The sequence below is a fragment of the Vanessa cardui genome, chromosome 6, assembly GCF_905220365.1.
Source record: "Vanessa cardui chromosome 6, ilVanCard2.1, whole genome shotgun sequence".
NCBI classification, from domain to species: domain Eukaryota; kingdom Metazoa; phylum Arthropoda; class Insecta; order Lepidoptera; family Nymphalidae; genus Vanessa; species Vanessa cardui.
The window spans coordinates 6,679,485-6,697,757 of record NC_061128.1 but is presented as its reverse complement, the minus strand read 5'-3'; the positions used below and the strand labels follow the sequence as shown (position 1 = coordinate 6,697,757).

At 30.3% G+C, this 18,273-nt stretch overlaps 3 protein-coding genes across 3 annotated transcripts; all 3 read right to left on the bottom strand.

Annotated features, from left to right (window-relative positions):
• Positions 1 to 317: 317 nt before the first annotated feature.
• On the bottom strand, positions 318 to 9,759 carry LOC124530459. Its single transcript, XM_047104633.1, has 19 exons — positions 9,057 to 9,759; positions 8,858 to 8,982; positions 8,689 to 8,782; positions 8,448 to 8,607; positions 6,886 to 7,113; positions 6,697 to 6,805; positions 6,396 to 6,580; positions 6,077 to 6,181; positions 5,892 to 5,997; positions 4,230 to 4,234; positions 2,423 to 3,150; positions 2,235 to 2,359; positions 2,061 to 2,154; positions 1,816 to 1,975; positions 1,337 to 1,564; positions 1,052 to 1,160; positions 793 to 977; positions 490 to 594; positions 318 to 401 (listed from the first exon to the last, which is right to left on the bottom strand). The coding sequence occupies exons 1-19, from the start codon at positions 9,755 to 9,757 to the stop codon at positions 318 to 320; spliced, it is 3,636 nt and encodes a 1,211-aa protein (XP_046960589.1). The 5' UTR covers positions 9,758 to 9,759.
• Positions 9,760 to 12,520: 2,761 nt separating this feature from the next.
• Positions 12,521 to 14,654, bottom strand: LOC124530593 (protein THEM6-like). Its single transcript, XM_047104822.1, has 3 exons — positions 14,409 to 14,654; positions 13,246 to 13,460; positions 12,521 to 12,822 (listed from the first exon to the last, which is right to left on the bottom strand). Exons 1-3 carry the CDS (start codon positions 14,548 to 14,550, stop codon positions 12,592 to 12,594), a joined length of 588 nt encoding a protein of 195 aa, XP_046960778.1. The 5' UTR covers positions 14,551 to 14,654; the 3' UTR covers positions 12,521 to 12,591.
• A 636-nt stretch (positions 14,655 to 15,290) lies between these two features.
• Positions 15,291 to 16,836, bottom strand: LOC124530585 (protein THEM6-like). The gene is made up of 3 exons (XM_047104814.1): positions 16,670 to 16,836; positions 16,221 to 16,435; positions 15,291 to 15,584 (listed from the first exon to the last, which is right to left on the bottom strand). The coding sequence occupies exons 1-3, from the start codon at positions 16,812 to 16,814 to the stop codon at positions 15,336 to 15,338; spliced, it is 609 nt and encodes a 202-aa protein (XP_046960770.1). The 5' UTR covers positions 16,815 to 16,836; the 3' UTR covers positions 15,291 to 15,335.
• Between the last annotated feature and the right edge of the window lie 1,437 nt (positions 16,837 to 18,273).

Below are 18,273 nucleotides of genomic sequence, written 5' to 3'. Positions count from 1 at the left end.
AAGACGTCAAGTTACGGACAAGTCTAAGAAATAATTTTATTTGCAGTCAATAAAAGCACTACATCGACTCGAAATTTATGGTAAGCGCTTAACAATATAATAGCATGAAACAAAACTAGGAGATAGGTACATTATTATTTCAATTAAACATATTGTAAAAAATATTTTACAGAAACGTCTAAATATTTAATTAAGATATCTACGTCTAATTTAAAATATTTTTGTGTTTGCGTGAGTAACTAAGCGTGCAAATATATCTAATAAAATATTATAATATGCAAAATTTTGTTATGAGTTCGAAACTTCCAACATTTTTGTTATTTATTTCTATGTACAAGAACTTCAATGCCCAAAGCTAGGAGAGATACTACTACACCAACGACATAAATGAAGAAAATTCCCTGTAATTTAATACATTTTTATTTTTAAATGAGATAAACGATTTATTATTTTAATGAATATATAAATATTCTTTTTAATTTACAATACCTGAACATGTCTCAAAGCAAGTGGCTCAACTGTTTCGATATCTTTCTTGGAACGCGAAAGTTTTACTGCAAGTTGGACTTTGTAATCCAAATACTGTAGCGCTATCTAGAAATTAAAATGTATAAATATTTAATATTATGTCGTTCTTATAATTTACTTCCTCTTAATAACTTTAATGACAGGAATTTTTAAATTAGATACATGCTAATGAATACCTTCCCAAATTCTGGCCTGGGTGGGCTCACAATAATTCTAAAGACGCAAGAAAAAACACCAGTAGCTAAGTAAGATTAAAATGATAACCTGATTCTCCCAAGCTAACAAAAGCCCTGATTCATGAAGGCGTCCTATAAGATCGCTTAATTTATTTGTATACGCTGAACTTTTACGCATCATCATTATACATTGCTCGAAATAAAATTCTTCTAGCATTATTGTGTAATCCAATGATGCTTCTTTTGTTATATACTCCCCAATTGCGTACGTTCCTGAAGAAGTTTGTTTTGAAAATTATTACATTGTATTCACACGACAGATACAATTATTTATTATTTAATCTTACCAGCAGGTAATTTTTCAATTCCAAAGGCAATATTTCTAATGAAGCTTTGGCGTTCCAATTCATCAGCGGGATATGTTTTATATAAACTTACTAACTTCTTAATTCTGGGCTAAAATGTTAAATATATTTCACTTAATTCAACAAGTGCATAATATAAATAATTAATTATTTAATTCATAAATGGAATTTGAACATCTATTAAGAGATAAATACTTTATTTTAAGTAAATATTTCAAAGTCAAGGTACATATTTTATCATTATGATTAATTATAAAATAAAAAGACCTCCTGCGAGAGTATAAGAGAGAATGTCCAAGCATCATGTGTAGCGCCCCATATGAGATTTCTGTCGACAATATCTTGTATTGTGTCAACCGTTGGTTCATACTTTGGAACAGTGAATGTGGATGCTAAGCCCCCTCCATAAGCATTATCCAAAACTAAACCAGCTATCATCATCCATCCAATGACGCTCCGTATACGCCATGTAGGGAATCCCGATTCTGGTTGTGACTACATTACAAATTTTATTTTTAACTTATATTAAGGTAATAATTGATAGTTTAAATCTCATGTTAAATTAAATTACAAGTAATTAAATAATGCAAGTCTAAAAAAAAACTATTTAATTGAGTTACCTAATTAGAAAAAATGATGGCATTATTTTATACTGTACCTATTAAATGTTATCTATAATTTTTGGGTAGAAATATTTGAAGCATTAATATAAAAATTATGTATGAAATGTCTTATACCGATTTTACCTGAGTTATCATTATTCCGAAAGTAATCAAAAAAACTTTGTCCGTTTCAAATTTCTTTACAACGATTAAAGCTATAGATGCAAAAATAAATGTAAAAAACAAGGCTATCCACATATACAGAGTAAATGGTAGTAACGGTAACATCCAGCTCGGCAATAAACTAAAAAGTAAATTAAAAAATGATAAGTTTAAATTTACTTTTTGTCGGTAAACTTTACTTTTTATTACGAAATTTTGCACAATACCTCGGTGAAGGGGCAATACACGTTACACCTGTTCTTATATAAGGTGCTGAAAAATCCATTACTACAAATTCATCGTACCAAGAATACAAGGCCGCTGCAAAATAGTACAATTTATTAATTCTATATTTTTTTAAAAAGGTCCATAAAAGAACAATTATACTTTTATATCCTTACTTATGCCAAGATCAGCCTTGTCTTCGACAACATTACCTAAAACTCCAACACCAGTAAGATTGTCATAGATTTCTCCCCACTGATGTTCATCGTTTCTTACTAATTCTATAGTACAGTTGATCCACCTTTAACAGAATTATATTAAAATACTTCTCTATGCACAAAAAATGTAATATTTATACTTGTACCTGCAAAATTCATTGATAATCCTCACGTCCATGCCATCACGGCCTTCGGGTACAATAGTTGGGTCCAAATCCAATAAAATATAAAGCTTATAGGTGAATCCTGCTGCTCTAACCGTCTTCCCATACAAATTAGACATATCATGTGGAAATAGATTTTCATTTTTTTCAAATGTTCTTGTACAAGAGTTCCATTTATCTAAATAAATGGGTGTACTGTGGTCAGCCAATCCAACAAATTTATGCGTAAGCAAATCATAAGTTTCGCAATCACACGATACATCTGAAGGTATAACTAACAATATATTTGCCACAAAACTAACTTCTTTCATGAACAATATACTTAGTAATTGTTTTTTACTGTTACTATCAGCACTTTGTAGAGGCAAAATAATAATTTTTCTATCACTTCGTCTAACATTTCCCATATGGACAACATTTTCAAAAGCATTCATAAATATTTCTGGATCACTCATTTGCACGATGTAATCAGAACAACCCATCTCTGAAGCGTTTAGCATCAAGTTTGTAATATTCTCAAAGCTATTCGCAGAAATATACATGAAGTGATTAGGTAATTTAACGTCAAGATGCTCTTCAGATACGACAGTTATACAGTACGATGAATGCAAATAGTTACTAATTACGACCTGCAACAATATTTTTACAGGCCAAATAGCTTCTGGAATCATTGCTAACATTTTTAAATATCCCAAAGAAATCAACCTTAACTAAAATTTTTGCTAAATATTATTTAATTCCATTTAATTCTAAAGACTAATGCGAAACCGAAAATTGAGCAAGTTTTTATAGAAATAATTAGGGTTCCTTGCAAAATGTCAAAGATGCCTATACAAAGAAAGCAGTTGTAGCAATTTTATACATTTGGCCAAAATAGAATCACTGGCGCCTCATCTAACTCTCCTGCTAAACAAATTTATGGAAGTAATATGCATTATCACCTATTCCACTACTAGTGAAAGAATTAACGTTTAGCCAATACCTTTCAAATTAATCATTAAACAATCATTTGTGGTAATGGTTCACATTAGGCTTGGATGTACAGAAACTGAATCAATGGGTGCTTGGCCAGATTTGAATCCTCCTTTTTTAATCATACAGACTTAACTCGTAATATTTAAATGCTAATTATGAAAAGTTTAACGAAATATTATATATAGGATAAATAAGACAGTAGATAATGTAGTACTTAAATCCTTAAATAAATAAAGGATAACATTTCTAATCTATCGAGGTCATGCTTAAGAATCTGGCTTCGAATTGTCAGCATTCCATTCGGCCGGAAAACGTTCAGAAGCAGTACCAATAGCAACGGCTTTACATGGTTCACGCCGCACTGGATACCAGAGATTTAAATTCATTCATATGATCATAGTAACAATAACAGCTTGTAAATTTCCCTCTGCTGGGCTAAGGCCTCCTCTCTCACTAAGAAGAGTATTCCGAACATATTCCACGCTGTTCCAATGCGGGTTGATGGAATGCACATGTAACAGAATTTAAATGAAATTAGACACATATAGGTTTCCTCGCGATGTTTTTCTTCACCGCCGAGCATGAGATGAATTATAACTTGAACTTGAACCGGCTTGAATCCGCAATCATCGGCTTAGATGCACGCGTTCTAACCACTGGGCCATCTTGGATCTATGATCATAGAAATAACAGTAAAATAAGTAGGAACCTATTTTGCAAAGTCTTGCAAAAGCCAACATGCAAAAATTTTCTTTAAAAATTCAGTGTTTACAATTCATTTAGTAAAATGATGTCTATTAACTACAGTATTTACTGGTCCTGCAAAAGAAAATTTTTATGCAAATAATTTTAATCTTCGTAACAGTCAGTAATTTTTCATTTAACTACTAGTATTGTAGCTACAAATAACGAATTAGATTATTTTGTAATGATTATAGTTATTGAGCATTACTACATTATTCCAAAATATTATTACGTAAGTAAATCAATATTCTACTGATATTAATAGAATAATTAATCTCGCATTACATCATTTTTAATGTAATGTTTATTTATTTTATAATTAATACATATATTTATATACAGTTATTTAGTTAAGAACTGGGACAGTTAATAGTGTAGCAATACGTGTAGCAAACCAAAAAAATTAGGTTCAAATCGGTGACGTGACATAAGACAGAAACTTTGGCACGCAGGAAGATTAGCTATTACTGTAGTTTTATAAAAATAAGGGCTTCGTTCATTACGAAACATTAATATATAAATAATACCTCACCCAGCTTTGTTACTATAATTAGTGATGACTTTTTAACTTAAGAAAATACTGTTAGGGAGATTTTTTTAAGACCGTGAAATGAGATAAGCTAAAGAATATCTTTATTATTATTAGACGACGAGACCCATGTGTTGTTTTGTACCTCTAATATTGAAATATAATCAATTATCATATTATGAACACGGCATTTCATCATTTGCTGATGTTAAGTAAAAACTATTAAGAGCAAAACTATATAATTTTTAAAAATTAACCAGGGACGCCGGGCGAATAAGATCAAAGCCAAGAAAATGTTTTGGACAAACATTAATCCAGAGTGGAAGGGAGAATTTAAGGTAATCATTCACGGATAGAATTTATCTCTTCGACGGCCGACCTTAAAACGAATCGAAGAAGATGTAGAATCGGATTCACATAACCATTCTCATATACGTCATAATCGTTCGTGGCTTCTATGCTCGGTTTCGCGACGAAGCTCTTATTTTGAGGTAAGGTTCATCACTCCTCCTTATTAATCTAACAGCAGCCCATAAAACATCCCAGCTGACAAGGATCTACTTGCAACCGACCCGACCGAAAAAAGATGCTCATTTTGTCTCCCTCTCATTCTCTTTTTCGTTCCACTGTCTCTTACAGTACAGTACGTCTACGTCTTTTGCGGGCCCAAATGGACCATCTTGACCATAAGTTTAAAGATTTCGCACGATAAACTACATGGCAACCGGTCTAGAAGAATTATCGCCCTAAGACATTCAGGCGGATATGGACGCAAACATTCATAAGCAGACCTACGACCTGTGTCAGAACAGTAAAAGCCTCCGAATGCACTTGAACCATTGCAGCGGCAATAGTACTGGAGAGCTCTAGTGACGTGGCATAAACACCTCCAAGAAGAAAGGTACGTGCGCAAACGCAACAGATGAGGTGGTTTGGGCAATTCTATTCGTGAATCTTTTGAATAATTCAAATGCATCTAAAAAACTGTTAAGTATGAGAAATTGTGTTATGTATTGCTTAGACATGTCCAGCAGCCAACAACACTTTAGTTACATTTGTCAACCCAGGTTCCTACCTAATAATATATAATGTAATTTGTACATTATCTTTTGTTTCTATAATAAAAACAAAAAAACCGCTAAAATGTATTTATTGATAGGAAAAAGCAAAAATACATTAGTATTTAACAATTATCAGTCATACCAGAATTTCGTCGTAGCTTTTTAGTTTTTTTTCTGTGGATGAATATTTCAACGACGAAAGTAAGAAATGACAATATTATTCCAATCGCATAAATTATGAAAACTCCCTGCAAATTGAAAAGTTATCTAATAATACATCGTTATCTATTATTTAATTGAAAGGACCACATTTAATTAAACACCCACCTCAACATGCCTTAACGCTAAGGGCTCTACGTTTTCAACGTCCCTTTTTGATCGAGAAAGCTTCACTTCAAGTTGCACTTTGTAATCTAAGTACCGCAAGGCTATCTGAAAATTAATATAAGTATACAACCTTCTAAAAGTAGGTAATAGAGCTTCTAAACTGTTTATGTACTAAAAAGTCTTTAAGTATTTTAAAACTTTTCTTTATTATGAAATGATCCTAAGTTATAAGTCATCAGATCTTTCCCAGAACACAAATTCGGTAGAACATATGTTCAACATAAATACAAAACATTACACGAATATTTGTGCAATATACCTGAGTCTCCCAAGCTAGTAACAGTCCTGTTTCGTGAAGGCGACCTATGAGATCGCTTAACTTGTTCGTATACATAGAACTTTTACGCATCATCACGACACACTGTTCAGCATAAAATTCTTCAATCATGATTGTTAAATCTAATAACGCTTCTTTAGTTATATAATTGCCAATAGCAAAATTCTCTATAAAACATAATATTATTATTTAAATACATTCGTCTACATACACCTTGTATACCTAATATCAGCACTAGATACCTCTAATGATGATAGTAGGTAGTAGTAATTAAATTTATTACCAGCTGGCAATTTTTCAATACTGAATGCCATATTTCTTGTAAAACTTCTACGATTTAATTCTTCAGCAGGATACGTACGAAATAGACTCAGTAAGTTCCGTATTAAAGGCTGGAATTTAATAATATTAAAAGTCACAAAATTTTCTTATCGATCCTATGAAAATATCTTTATAAAAATAGTGTTTTAACCTCCTGTGAAAGTATTAGGGAAAATATCCAAGCATCATGGGTCGCACCCCAAGTCAATTTTCTATCAACTATATCCTGTATTGTGTCTATTGTCGGTTCATATTTGGGAACGGTGAAAGTAGATGCTAGACCACCTCCGTATGCGTTATCCAAAACTAAACCGGTCATCATCATCCATCCAACGACACTGCGTATTCGCCATGAGGAAAATCCGGATTCGGGCTGTGACTAAATTCAGAAAATTTCTTTGATATAGCACACCCCAAAAAAGATCTTTTTTATATTTCTCCTATTTAAATAAAATGTATATCACAACCAAAAATATTAGTAGTTTTGTATTTTATAAAAAACATAGATAATAATATATATGTAAGCATTTGTATAATAACATACAATTAAACTTTTGCATTTACGCTAAATTATAACAATTAATAGTCGGATAACATAATATATATATTTTTTTTAACATTAATTAGGAAGACGAGACATGGGCAAATCACCCATAGGCATGGGCAACTTAAGAAATATTAACCATTTTTTCTATCACATATATTCATCTAAACTAAGGATATTAGATTATTAAGCCCCTCGTGCTTATAATTTACTTGTGCTAACACTTGCTCAACCGTCCTACTAGAATATTACAATATCTAATATTTCCGTTTAACGGCAGAATATGTGATAAGTAGAGTTCCATTAGTACCCACCCAGAATGGTTTCCACAAAGCTCTAACACTAAGAAAGTAATTATGAGGTCCGATCTCTGGTCTAAAAATGATCTCCGCAATATTTTTTAATCTTATCAATATCTTGCTCTTATATTTTCTAGACGAAATAATCGAGCGTCTATTTACAATCCTTGGTTTTCGATTAGTTACATTTTTGGATTAACCAAAAACAGAAACCGTGTTTGTGTGTTTTACACATTCACAAATATATATTTACTAAATATAGATAGAAAGTATAAACATAGATTTATCATAAGTTGACATTTGGCGTCCAAAAAACACAATAACAACAGTTTTGTCCTCGCTATAGGAATAAATACAGATTGTATTCAATTTATAACCATAAATTGTGTTTAATCAATCTTTTTTAGCCATCGCAGCAAGGTCTGTTTGCTAAAGGCAAGGCTATAATTTTTTGTTTTTGTAAACACTATTATCGATGTTTAAACATTTTTTATCTATCGATTAAAAAATATATTCAATCATAATGACTACAGTCTTGTCGACATTTATTATTGAGCCCAGATTTTTAAATCGCTTAAACAACTTATTTGAGTTTATAAATTAATATTTGGCCACCAAAACAACATAAATATTTATAACTATCTCCACAACTCCAGCGCATTTTAGTGTTTAAATGCACTGTCCTTTCTTCCCTCTTAAAATCCGATAAGTTGGTATCAATACAAAACGTCTGGTGAAAAAGCGTAAGAGTTTTACTTGGTTTAAGAGCCATGAAATTGTAAAAAAACTTCCTCACCGATAATCGATATACTACTGAGAAGGTAATTTTTTGGGATGGATATCATTTTAAGAAACCATTAATTAGATTACCTGCGTGATCATAATCCCAAAAGTTGTTAAAAAAACATCATCCGCAACAAATCCTTTCGCTACTATTAGGGCCAATGATGCGTATATGAACGTAAAAAACAATCCAATCCACATATAAAGACTAAAAGGTAATAACGGCATTTCCCAACTTGCTAATAACCTAAAACATAAAAATGAAAATTATAAATAAAATGAATTCGACTATTTATTGAATTATAATTTTAACATAAGAGATGAGAACCTGGGCGAAGGAGCTACACATGTTATACCGGTTCTTAAAAATGGAGCCGAAAAGTCCATTACAACATATTCCTCATACCAAGAATACAGTGCAGCTGTAAATATAACAAAAATAGTTGAAACCATATATTTAGTTCAATTATATCGTCACTGATAAAATGTTTTCTTACTTATACCAAGATCGGCCCTGTCTTCGAAAACATTTCCAATAACACCAACACCAGTGAGATTATCATAAATTTCACCCCATTCATGTTCATCATCTCTCACTATTTCAACAGTGCAATTAATCCATCTGCATGTATTAATAAAAAAATATATAACATTTTGTTAGGACATCAGGACATAGGACTATCTTTTTAAGAGTACCTGCAGAATTCATCAACGATTCTCACTTCTATACCATCACGACCTAGTGGCGTCGTACTATCAAGATCGAGTAAAACATAAGGTGTATATGTAAATCCAGCAACTTTTACAATTTTGCCGTATAAATTAGACATATTATGTGGAAACAAATTAGCATTCTTTTCAAATTTAGATGTACATGAATTCCATTTATCTAAACAGACAGGTTTATTATTGTCATCTGGTCCAACAAATTTATGCGTGATCAAATCATAAGTATCACATCCACTGTTTGAATCTGAAGGCACAATCAATAAAATATTCGCTACGAAACTAACTTCTTTCATTGACAGTATATTTATTAAATTTTTATCGCTGTTATTGCTGGCAATGTGTTTATTCTGTACAGGTAACATAATAACTTTTCGATCACTTCTTCGAACGTTTCCCATGTGAACAACTTTTTCAAATGCAATCATAAATATTTCCGGATCATTTATTTGCACGATATAATCAGAGCAACCCATCTCGGAAGCGTTAAGCATAAGATTAGCAAGATCATCGGTATTGTTCGCATCGAGATACATAAAACTATTAGGTAAATTAAACAACAGAGCATTTTCTGATACAACTGTTATACAATTTGACGAATTTAAATAGTTAGTTACTATTGTTTGTAATAATATCTGAATGTGAAGAGAAATTTCTGGTATTAACAACATTGTTCTTTTAACAAACAATTTAAATAAAGATTAGGAAATACAAAATATGATAATACTATCAGGCGATAATTTGACGAGAGCAAGTTACTATACAAATATTGGTTCCATTTTATAACAGTAGACTGAGGGTTTGGGTTCTTCTTGAAGATGTAAAATCGTTGTTCACATTCTATTATAATAAATATATACTAAAACCATTATATTACAATATCATGTTTCATTGTACTATATATGAAAAAGAAATGTTTTTATTAATTCTATACAATATTGCAAATTAATATATATTTGTAATTGTAGAATAAATAATGGGAACCACTAATCTTTCAGCCAGCTTTAACTTATGGATAACTCGTAAGGCATTAGATATTCGAAATGTCATATAATAAAATGATACCTATTTACCATCACTGTTTACCATCATTAGGCTCTTCAAAGAAAATTTACGATGTGTAATTGTAGCCTTTCAAAGAGTTAGCAGTCGTTAAACTTGTGTTAGAACCAGACGCTGTTCGTTTTATTTATGACGTGCTTAGTAAAAATAATAACTCGTATAAATTTTAACATAATTGGTCTTTAATTGAGCATTGAACTAAAATCTATATATTATTATGTGTGGATTTATTTTCATTTATTTTTACATTTTATCTGTTCGTTCCGCTTGCCGTGTATAAAAATAATTAATATATATCACAATACATTTTCACTATTAAGCAATTTCTTCTATATTTCTCTATTTATCTCATAAAAAATTTAATTATTCTAAATTTACTTAGAATACGACCCGCTCATCATGTGCAATTGAATTACACCCAAACAGAAAATTTCACATTTATAATATTAGTCAGATGTTTTTTGTAGAGGGGCAAAATGTAGTAGAAATATTTTATTTACTAAGCAACTATTTGACTATAAAATAAATAGTTGTTATACCATAATAACATAAACAAGATCTCAATGTTATTCATCAATAAAAACACGTTAAAGAAATATAATACTATTATAGCGGGCGTGTAAATAATAATAACGATTTAAATGATTTACACTTTACTGTAATTAAATAATCAATAATTTTAACAAAACAACTGAGATAAAACCAATAATTAACGGCGCAAGATAGGACGCCATAGTGCTTATTACGCGTGTCCCGACTCGACTATTCCAACGTCCCGTTCACGGTAGCGGGCCGGTAGTTGTCGCATGCGGCGCTGGTGCCTTCCTGGTTCGTCCAGAAATCCGTCCGCTACACTACCAAAAAAAGCAAATCTCCCACTATACAAGTCATTGCCTAATTTGGCAATGATGGGATATTAATCCTAGGCATTCCCATTGCTGAACACTTAGTCCCATAACCAGTGCAGACAATAAATTAAAAATATATTTATACTTTAACAAAAAGCTATGAAAAACGTGTATCAATGCGATACTCCTAAAAAAAATAACTTTGAAGGTAATCCTAAAAAAATCGACCTAAAAATATATTTACGGTTCTTTTTTATATTTGTAATATTAGAACCACTATAACTTTCCTGTATGTGCATAATGAGCGGTCTCTTTAGTAGCATAACAAAAACAAATACCGATAATTGAGAAGATTTCTGTGAGGCCGCTGAAACTGTTAAAGCTAATGGATATTTTATTATTGTTACGCGACACGACACACACGGCACGCAGTTTAGCGCCACCAGCTTAGTGCGACGGACTAATAAAGATATTTATTATTACTGTTTATTAATTAAACTATAATTTAGGCATTTTATATCACTTTCATTGATATCAACTCATATGCTAAAAAATAATATTCTGATACACCTTTGCTAGAAATTTATAAGGAAATTAAAGGTGTAAAGTTATTCAACTTTAACAAAAAAAAAAAACAACAAAAAGAATTATTTGTATATTGCCACAATATGTTTGTAATCTTAAATTTCTTTTTTTTTTTAATAATTAGTTCCATTGAGTTCGGAACGAAAGGTACAAGATGAGTTGATTTAACTATAAATAAGATGATCGCTTGTGTGGTCCTGTTTTTTTAGGACGAGATGGTCGACAACATTTTGAATTGTGTAAAACTTTAACTACTACTTACGCTTTCGATTTAGTTTACTTCGACTTTTATTGTACAATTTTGTTACAAAAACATTATATAATATTTATCGAACTATATTATTATGTATCAAACTTTATTGGTTTTTATTTATGTATAGTTATAAAATACTTTGATTTATTAATTGCTTGTTTTAATAATGTAATTTGAGTTTTTATGATAATTATAATATACCTACACCCAACTTTAAGGACGAGATTAAACCACTATCATTTATAGCCTTTAAGAGTTGTTTTTGGTAACTCAATATGGACGGTACGTGACAAAGCAAATTAGCTGGGATTATTAAGTCCAGGGCCGATACTTTATTTAAAATCAACTCTTACCTTTCACAGATGTGTGATATTAATTGTATTTATATCTCAAGGCAAATTATTTATACCAAATAAATATATGCAAAACCAAAAAAAAACAATAATCTCAACTAAAAATTAAATACTCTTAACACTTTGTCTTGTCGCTTTGAAATTAACACCGAAAAATCACTTAACTCCCTACACAGCTACACTATTCAGAATGTGCAGGTTGTGTAAACAGTAACTCAATACTGCACGAGATAAGCTCCATAATGCTATATTAAGTAATATAATACTCTACTACTAGTGTTTGTTCCCCTATAAAGTTACCATAACTTAATAATATGCAAATCAAACAATCACTTATAATTCAATAATTTATAAAAAAAAAACATATTAGACTTAGTCATGAGCATATTATTTTAGTTACAATTTTAATCCTTCTTTCTGAGTCTGGCACTTGAAATCTCTATGGCTTCTAGCCAATGCTTAATTTCCTCTGGACATTCGGGCTTTACATCCGCGCCTGGTATATTTTTCAAAAGTGTTTCTGCGTCAATGTTAATAAGATTCTGTCTCGATAACACAATAGCCCTCACGAAACCATCGCTCAATGTTATGAATTTCTGTTCTATGAACAAAGTTTTGTCTTCCCAATACACCAACTGTGAAAAAATGAAAAAAAAAAAATTACTGGAAATGTTCCTATAACATGTTATAGGAACATTTCCAGTAATTTTTTTTTTATTACTCATGAGTAATAATATCATCTTTATTTATACATAATATAATAAATGTGTAATAAATATATTGCAGATATATCTGTATCATTTGTTTTATATATGTCGAATTTCGACATGACGATATTTATATTAGATAATTGACAATATGTATACGCTATGTTCATTTTAAAACTAAAATATTTGATAATATAAAATATAAATTCATGAAAAGCATTTGTTTGAGTTCGTAAAGATCAAATACATTATTTTTTATAACAATAGTTTATATATGTATTCACAACATCAAACGTGAATAAATTATTCGAATAATTTAACATGAACAAAATAATTAATGATTAATATCACCTTTGTTTCTACTTTGTATGCGCTAAAAATGGGTATGGTCCTTCTGTAACGAATGCTCGATGCACCTTGCAGTGCATGACCATCAACAGCCTTAATGTTTGCGTAAATGCCTGTTCGATCATAGAAATGGAATCTGGCGAAATCCAACTCACGAACGTAACGAGCATTATTCATATGCCGTAAAAATATATCCACATCTTGGGTAGTGCAGAAACCTGTAATCGTTAAACATAATTATTACTGATAAAAATTAAAAAATAATGTTAAAATAATTATCTAATTAGTATTTCTAATGTTATCATTAATACTGAACATTATTATAAAAGATTTTACATTATATATACCTACCTAGTTATATTAGGTAAATGTTAGTGTCGCAACTCATTAAGGATTCGTCAAATTTTAATATTAAGCTAAGCTGTTACCTAGCTTCAATAACCAGTAAGATTAGTCCATAATTAACTTTAATATATACGCTTTATTTAATAATAGCGAAAATATAAATTTACTATAGGATGTTTTTATGTACATCGTTCACAACTTTTTTGCCATATGACATTACAAACCATTATATCCTCTTTATTTTCAATCTCTTAAATCTTCGAAAATATTAATTTAAAAATTACATGCCGCAAAGAGCCTTATCGTTGTAAATTAAATGCAAAAGTATTAAAGTTAATTGGATAAGCAATATTGGTGTATTGCTTAAAATAGCTTCGTATATATTATTTATCGTATAAAGTAAAGGACAAAAACATATTATTTTGAGTTATCCCTAAGAGATTTTAAGGTGTACGATACTGTAGTACATTATTTAATTCTATCTCATAAGGTACCTACAGCGTTTGCAATGTAAGCGCAAAACAATAAACACTATTTATCTACATAACATTAGAAACCTCTAAAATTATCAGTGTTCCTCTACCATATTCCTCTTGAATCATTCTATCTATTAAAATAAACCGCATCATAATGCGTTGAGTAATTTTAAAGTTCTCAGTATATAAAGACAGACAGACAGCAAAAAGCGACTTTGTTTTGTACTAATATGTAACGAAAAAAAATATATTTATATAATGCAAATGTTTAAGTAAAATAATTAATCAGTTTCTTAATGTTAAACAAAGTGATGAATGAATATTTTCACCAAATAAATAACTCACCGTAAATAGTTGATGTTTCATTTATTCCGGTCTTCTTTTGGAATAATCTTCCAATGCCTATCGTGAAAGCGACTCGTAGAAAGTAATTAACGTCCCAGAAAATATATAATAATGCTACTATCGTCGCTATGATACAGTACATCTTGATAAAAGTATATCAAAATAAAAAAAAACAAGCGATAAGAATGTACGCCGGTCTGCAAGTATTGATGCACACTGTGAGTGGGTACACAGCCGAGTACGAATCGCTGACGTCATTGACCAACGGTATATAAACCGGTACGAAGTTCAAGTTCGTTCTTTCGTTCGCTTTACATAGTTTTCACATTGGAATAACACAAGAATACATAAATATTATAAGATATGTAATAATAAATGGCTATAGTACCTATAATTATGCCAGAGCGGATAAAGGTTTAATGAGTGATCCGTCAAGTGTTCAGTGTAATCTGATAAAAATCATACTACATTTTGATATGTTTTGAACTACATAAAACGCTGTTACCCTGTTGTTTTGTAACAGATAACAGTTACTTAATAAAAAGTATATTATTGTTTATACATTTAAACACGAACAAATACATAGAGTAAAAAAAAAATAGTTTGATAAAAGTCTATCTTTATTTTTTATATTATTGAAACAATTCTGATAGAAAAATACCCTGTACTGACAATATCTTGTATAGGTAACTTTAATAGTCCAATCTTTTCCCAAAAGTAATTTAAATAATATTAGTCAAATTAAAAAAAGAAACGAAAACATAAAAAAAATGAGGTACCATTCAAATTTGCGGTAAATACATACAGACTATGTGACTAGTAAACACATCTATTAATAGGATGTTTTTTAACAATTTCGAAGTTACAGAAAAAATAAAACAATACTTTTAAACAAATAGTTTATTACAACTAAAATAAAGAAAAAAACTATAAGCTATTTTGTGTGTTTTTCAACTTCGCACTAGATATTTCCATACTTTTCAACCAATCCTGTATGTACTGAGGACATTTTGGTGACAATTTTATTCCTTGCAGGTCTTTTAAAAGACTAGCAGTCGTCTGCTTATCTTTTCCAATTGCATATTGACGAGACACCAACAAGTGTCGTATTTTGCTATCAAATAGTGTTATAACTTCATGTTCAAAAAACAAAGACCTCTCGTCCCAGTACACAAGCTGCAAGAAAAGTTTAAAATAAAATAATAAAAATTAATGTAAAGTAAATACGTAAACTATAAGTGATGGATTGAAAACGAAATATTAGTTAAGTTTATATTATTGTTTGTAATTTTATTATTAAATATCCCGAAAATGTGATTATTGTTGTACATTTGTGGCAGTGTTGATTTGTCACTTCTGTCCTTATTACTAAATATACTCGCCAAGGGTGATGTTAATTGAAAGACAGTACGATATTAATGTAAACAAAATATTTCATCCGCAGGGGTGATAGTAACAGAAAGGAGAGTACAATATTAGTAGATTCTTCATTTGATGTATGATACCAATGATATAACAACAACAAAGCGATACATTATATAACCTTTGTATATTGGTTCAATACTTTACTGTTTTAAGTTAATATATTTTAATGTTGGCACCAGGTAATTTATACAGTAAAATCCGTCACTAAGTGTAGAAAACTAAAGGACTTATTACACACTAAGCAGCGCTGTATTATTTGAGATATCACTCAGACTAACAAGTGTAACACGTGTTTACCGCTTAAAGTTAAAAATAAAATTTATTTTAACCAAACTCCGAATTTATATCATCGAGTGCATAAAGATATAGTAAAACTTAGTTTCTTACCTTTGTGGTTATTTTATACGGCACGAATAAAGGAACCGGATCGACATATACAGTAAGAGTAGATCCTTGTAGGGACTTTATTCCTAATTGCTTACTTCTTAAATAAATACCAGTTCTGTCATAAAAGTGATATCGTGCAAAGTCAATTTCACGAACAAGTCTTGCTAATCGTATGCCTTTGAAGAAAATATCACAGTCTTGAAAAGTACATAATCCTGAACATATAAAATAAACGTGACTTTTTAATGTTTTCTTATTAATGATTATATAAATTAAAAGTAAAATCTAACCTGTAATTAAAAAACTCGCTAAATATAACTCGCTGCAAAGATGTACTTAAAACATTTTATTATAAATTACTTTAAAAATGTCATTAAAAATAAAATTAAAACAAAGTATTTACATATTCAAAGCAATAATAAACAGAGTAGTTTCGTTAACTTTCTTACCATAAATAACTGTAACGTCACTTAAGGAATGTTTTCTTTGGTAAAGTCGTCCACTGATCACGGTAAAGCATGTTCTGATGACGTAAAATATGTCAAAAAACATACAAAGGACAACAACAATCACTAAAAAATAAATACAAACCATTTTGAATTGGTTAAGAGCGAATCAGACGAACGAAATGAATATTATTGTAAGTAACATTTACCTACTATAAGCAAATTAATTCATAATGAATTTTAATGATTTTTACGATGAGTATTGTGTTGAGTCGTGTTTGATGAATTTTAATTTTATTTCATTGTATTCATAAACATACATAAACAAAATATATATTTTATCATCCTCATTGATGTTACTCTTTTAAAGCAACATATTTCGTCAAATTTGGGTTTAAAAATCGAGTGAAATCAGAAGTTTATAGAGTTTTGGAAAGCAAATAATGCAGATAGTCCTGCGTTCTGCGACTTCTCTCGTCGTCGTCTTCATCCTCTTTAAGTCTCAGCTGGTGTTAATTACAGATCTAAGAAAATAGAGATTAATCTGTTGAGGGGACTTATGTTATTGAAACGAGTGTATTTGGAAGAAGATGATTTATTACTGATCAATTATTGCAACGATCTTAATATTTATACGCCATCTGACTTACATACTACTTATTACACTACACCTCGGGGGCGAATTAAAAAAAAAAGAAATGTTTTGATACAATTTTTTTTTTTTTATGAATAGGTACATAATATCTGAATTTAGGTTTTAAATGGTTTAGTTCTATTTTTATGGACAATATAAGGCTTATTAAATTTTAAAATTTTTACATTTAGTCCTAAATCTTCCAAAATTACAAATGGTCCAATCCACTGTGTGTCCAGTTTATTTGCCGTTTCATTTTTAATTAAAATTAGTTGTCCATTTGTATAAGTTACATTATTTGTATATTTATCGTAATTACATTTACGATTTTGTTTGCTTAAAATTAAATTTTCACGAGCATCTTGCTGCGCTACTTGTAACTTAAACTTAAGATCTAAAGCATAATTATCTGGGTTATATAATGGTTCAATATATTGACTTACTCTACAAGGTATTACACTAGGTCTACCAAAAACTAGCTCGAATGGTGTGTATTTCGTTTCTGTGTGAACAGTATTATTAAAACTAAAACACCAAAAAGATAACCATTGACTCCAGGTGTCTTTCTGACCATCACACTGAATGCGTAAGAAAGCACCTAAATTTTTATGCGAATTTTCAAGTGCACCGATAGATTGGTGGTGGTAAGCTGTAGAAGTTAATTTTTGTATATTTAAAATTTTACATACCTGTTCCATTACAGTAGATACAAACTCTGTCCCACGATCTGTAGCTATGGTGTTTGGTATCCCGAACCTTAATATAAAATTATTAACTAATGCTTTTGCTATACTTACCGTGTCCTTATTTTTTAGAGGATAGGCCTCTACGAACTTAGTTAATTCACATTGAAGTGTTAAAATGTAACAATTGTCTTCAATGTCCTTTTGCAAAGGTCCTACGACGTCAAGATAGATCTTTTCAAAAGCATGTGAAGCCGTTGTAGTTATGTCCATGGGCGCCTTGACATACC

Bases quoted from the DNA above. Each gene is read 5' to 3' on its own strand.
- LOC124530459 (XM_047104633.1), bottom strand. From the start codon at position 9,757: ATGTTGTTAATACCAGAAATTTCTCTTCACATTCAGATATTATTACAA. The intron at 6,581-6,696 runs GTAATAAATTTA...TATGTTTTATAG, and splicing joins TATTGAAAAATTGCCAGCTG to AGAATTTTGCTATTGGCAAT. The intron at 5,998-6,076 runs GTGGGTGTTTAA...TTCAATTTGCAG, and splicing joins TAGCGTTAAGGCATGTTGAG to GGAGTTTTCATAATTTATGC.
- LOC124530593 (XM_047104822.1), bottom strand. From the start codon at position 14,550: ATGTACTGTATCATAGCGACGATAGTAGCATTATTATATATTTTCTGG. The intron at 13,461-14,408 runs GTGAGTTATTTA...TAACGATTACAG, and splicing joins TGAAACATCAACTATTTACG to GTTTCTGCACTACCCAAGAT. The intron at 12,823-13,245 runs GTGATATTAATC...ATTTTTTCACAG, and splicing joins CATACAAAGTAGAAACAAAG to TTGGTGTATTGGGAAGACAA.
- LOC124530585 (XM_047104814.1), bottom strand. From the start codon at position 16,814: ATGGTTTGTATTTATTTTTTAGTGATTGTTGTTGTCCTTTGTATGTTT. The intron at 16,436-16,669 runs GTAAGAAAGTTA...TTATATGTTCAG, and splicing joins TGACGTTACAGTTATTTATG to GATTATGTACTTTTCAAGAC. The intron at 15,585-16,220 runs GTAAGAAACTAA...CTTTTCTTGCAG, and splicing joins CGTATAAAATAACCACAAAG to CTTGTGTACTGGGACGAGAG.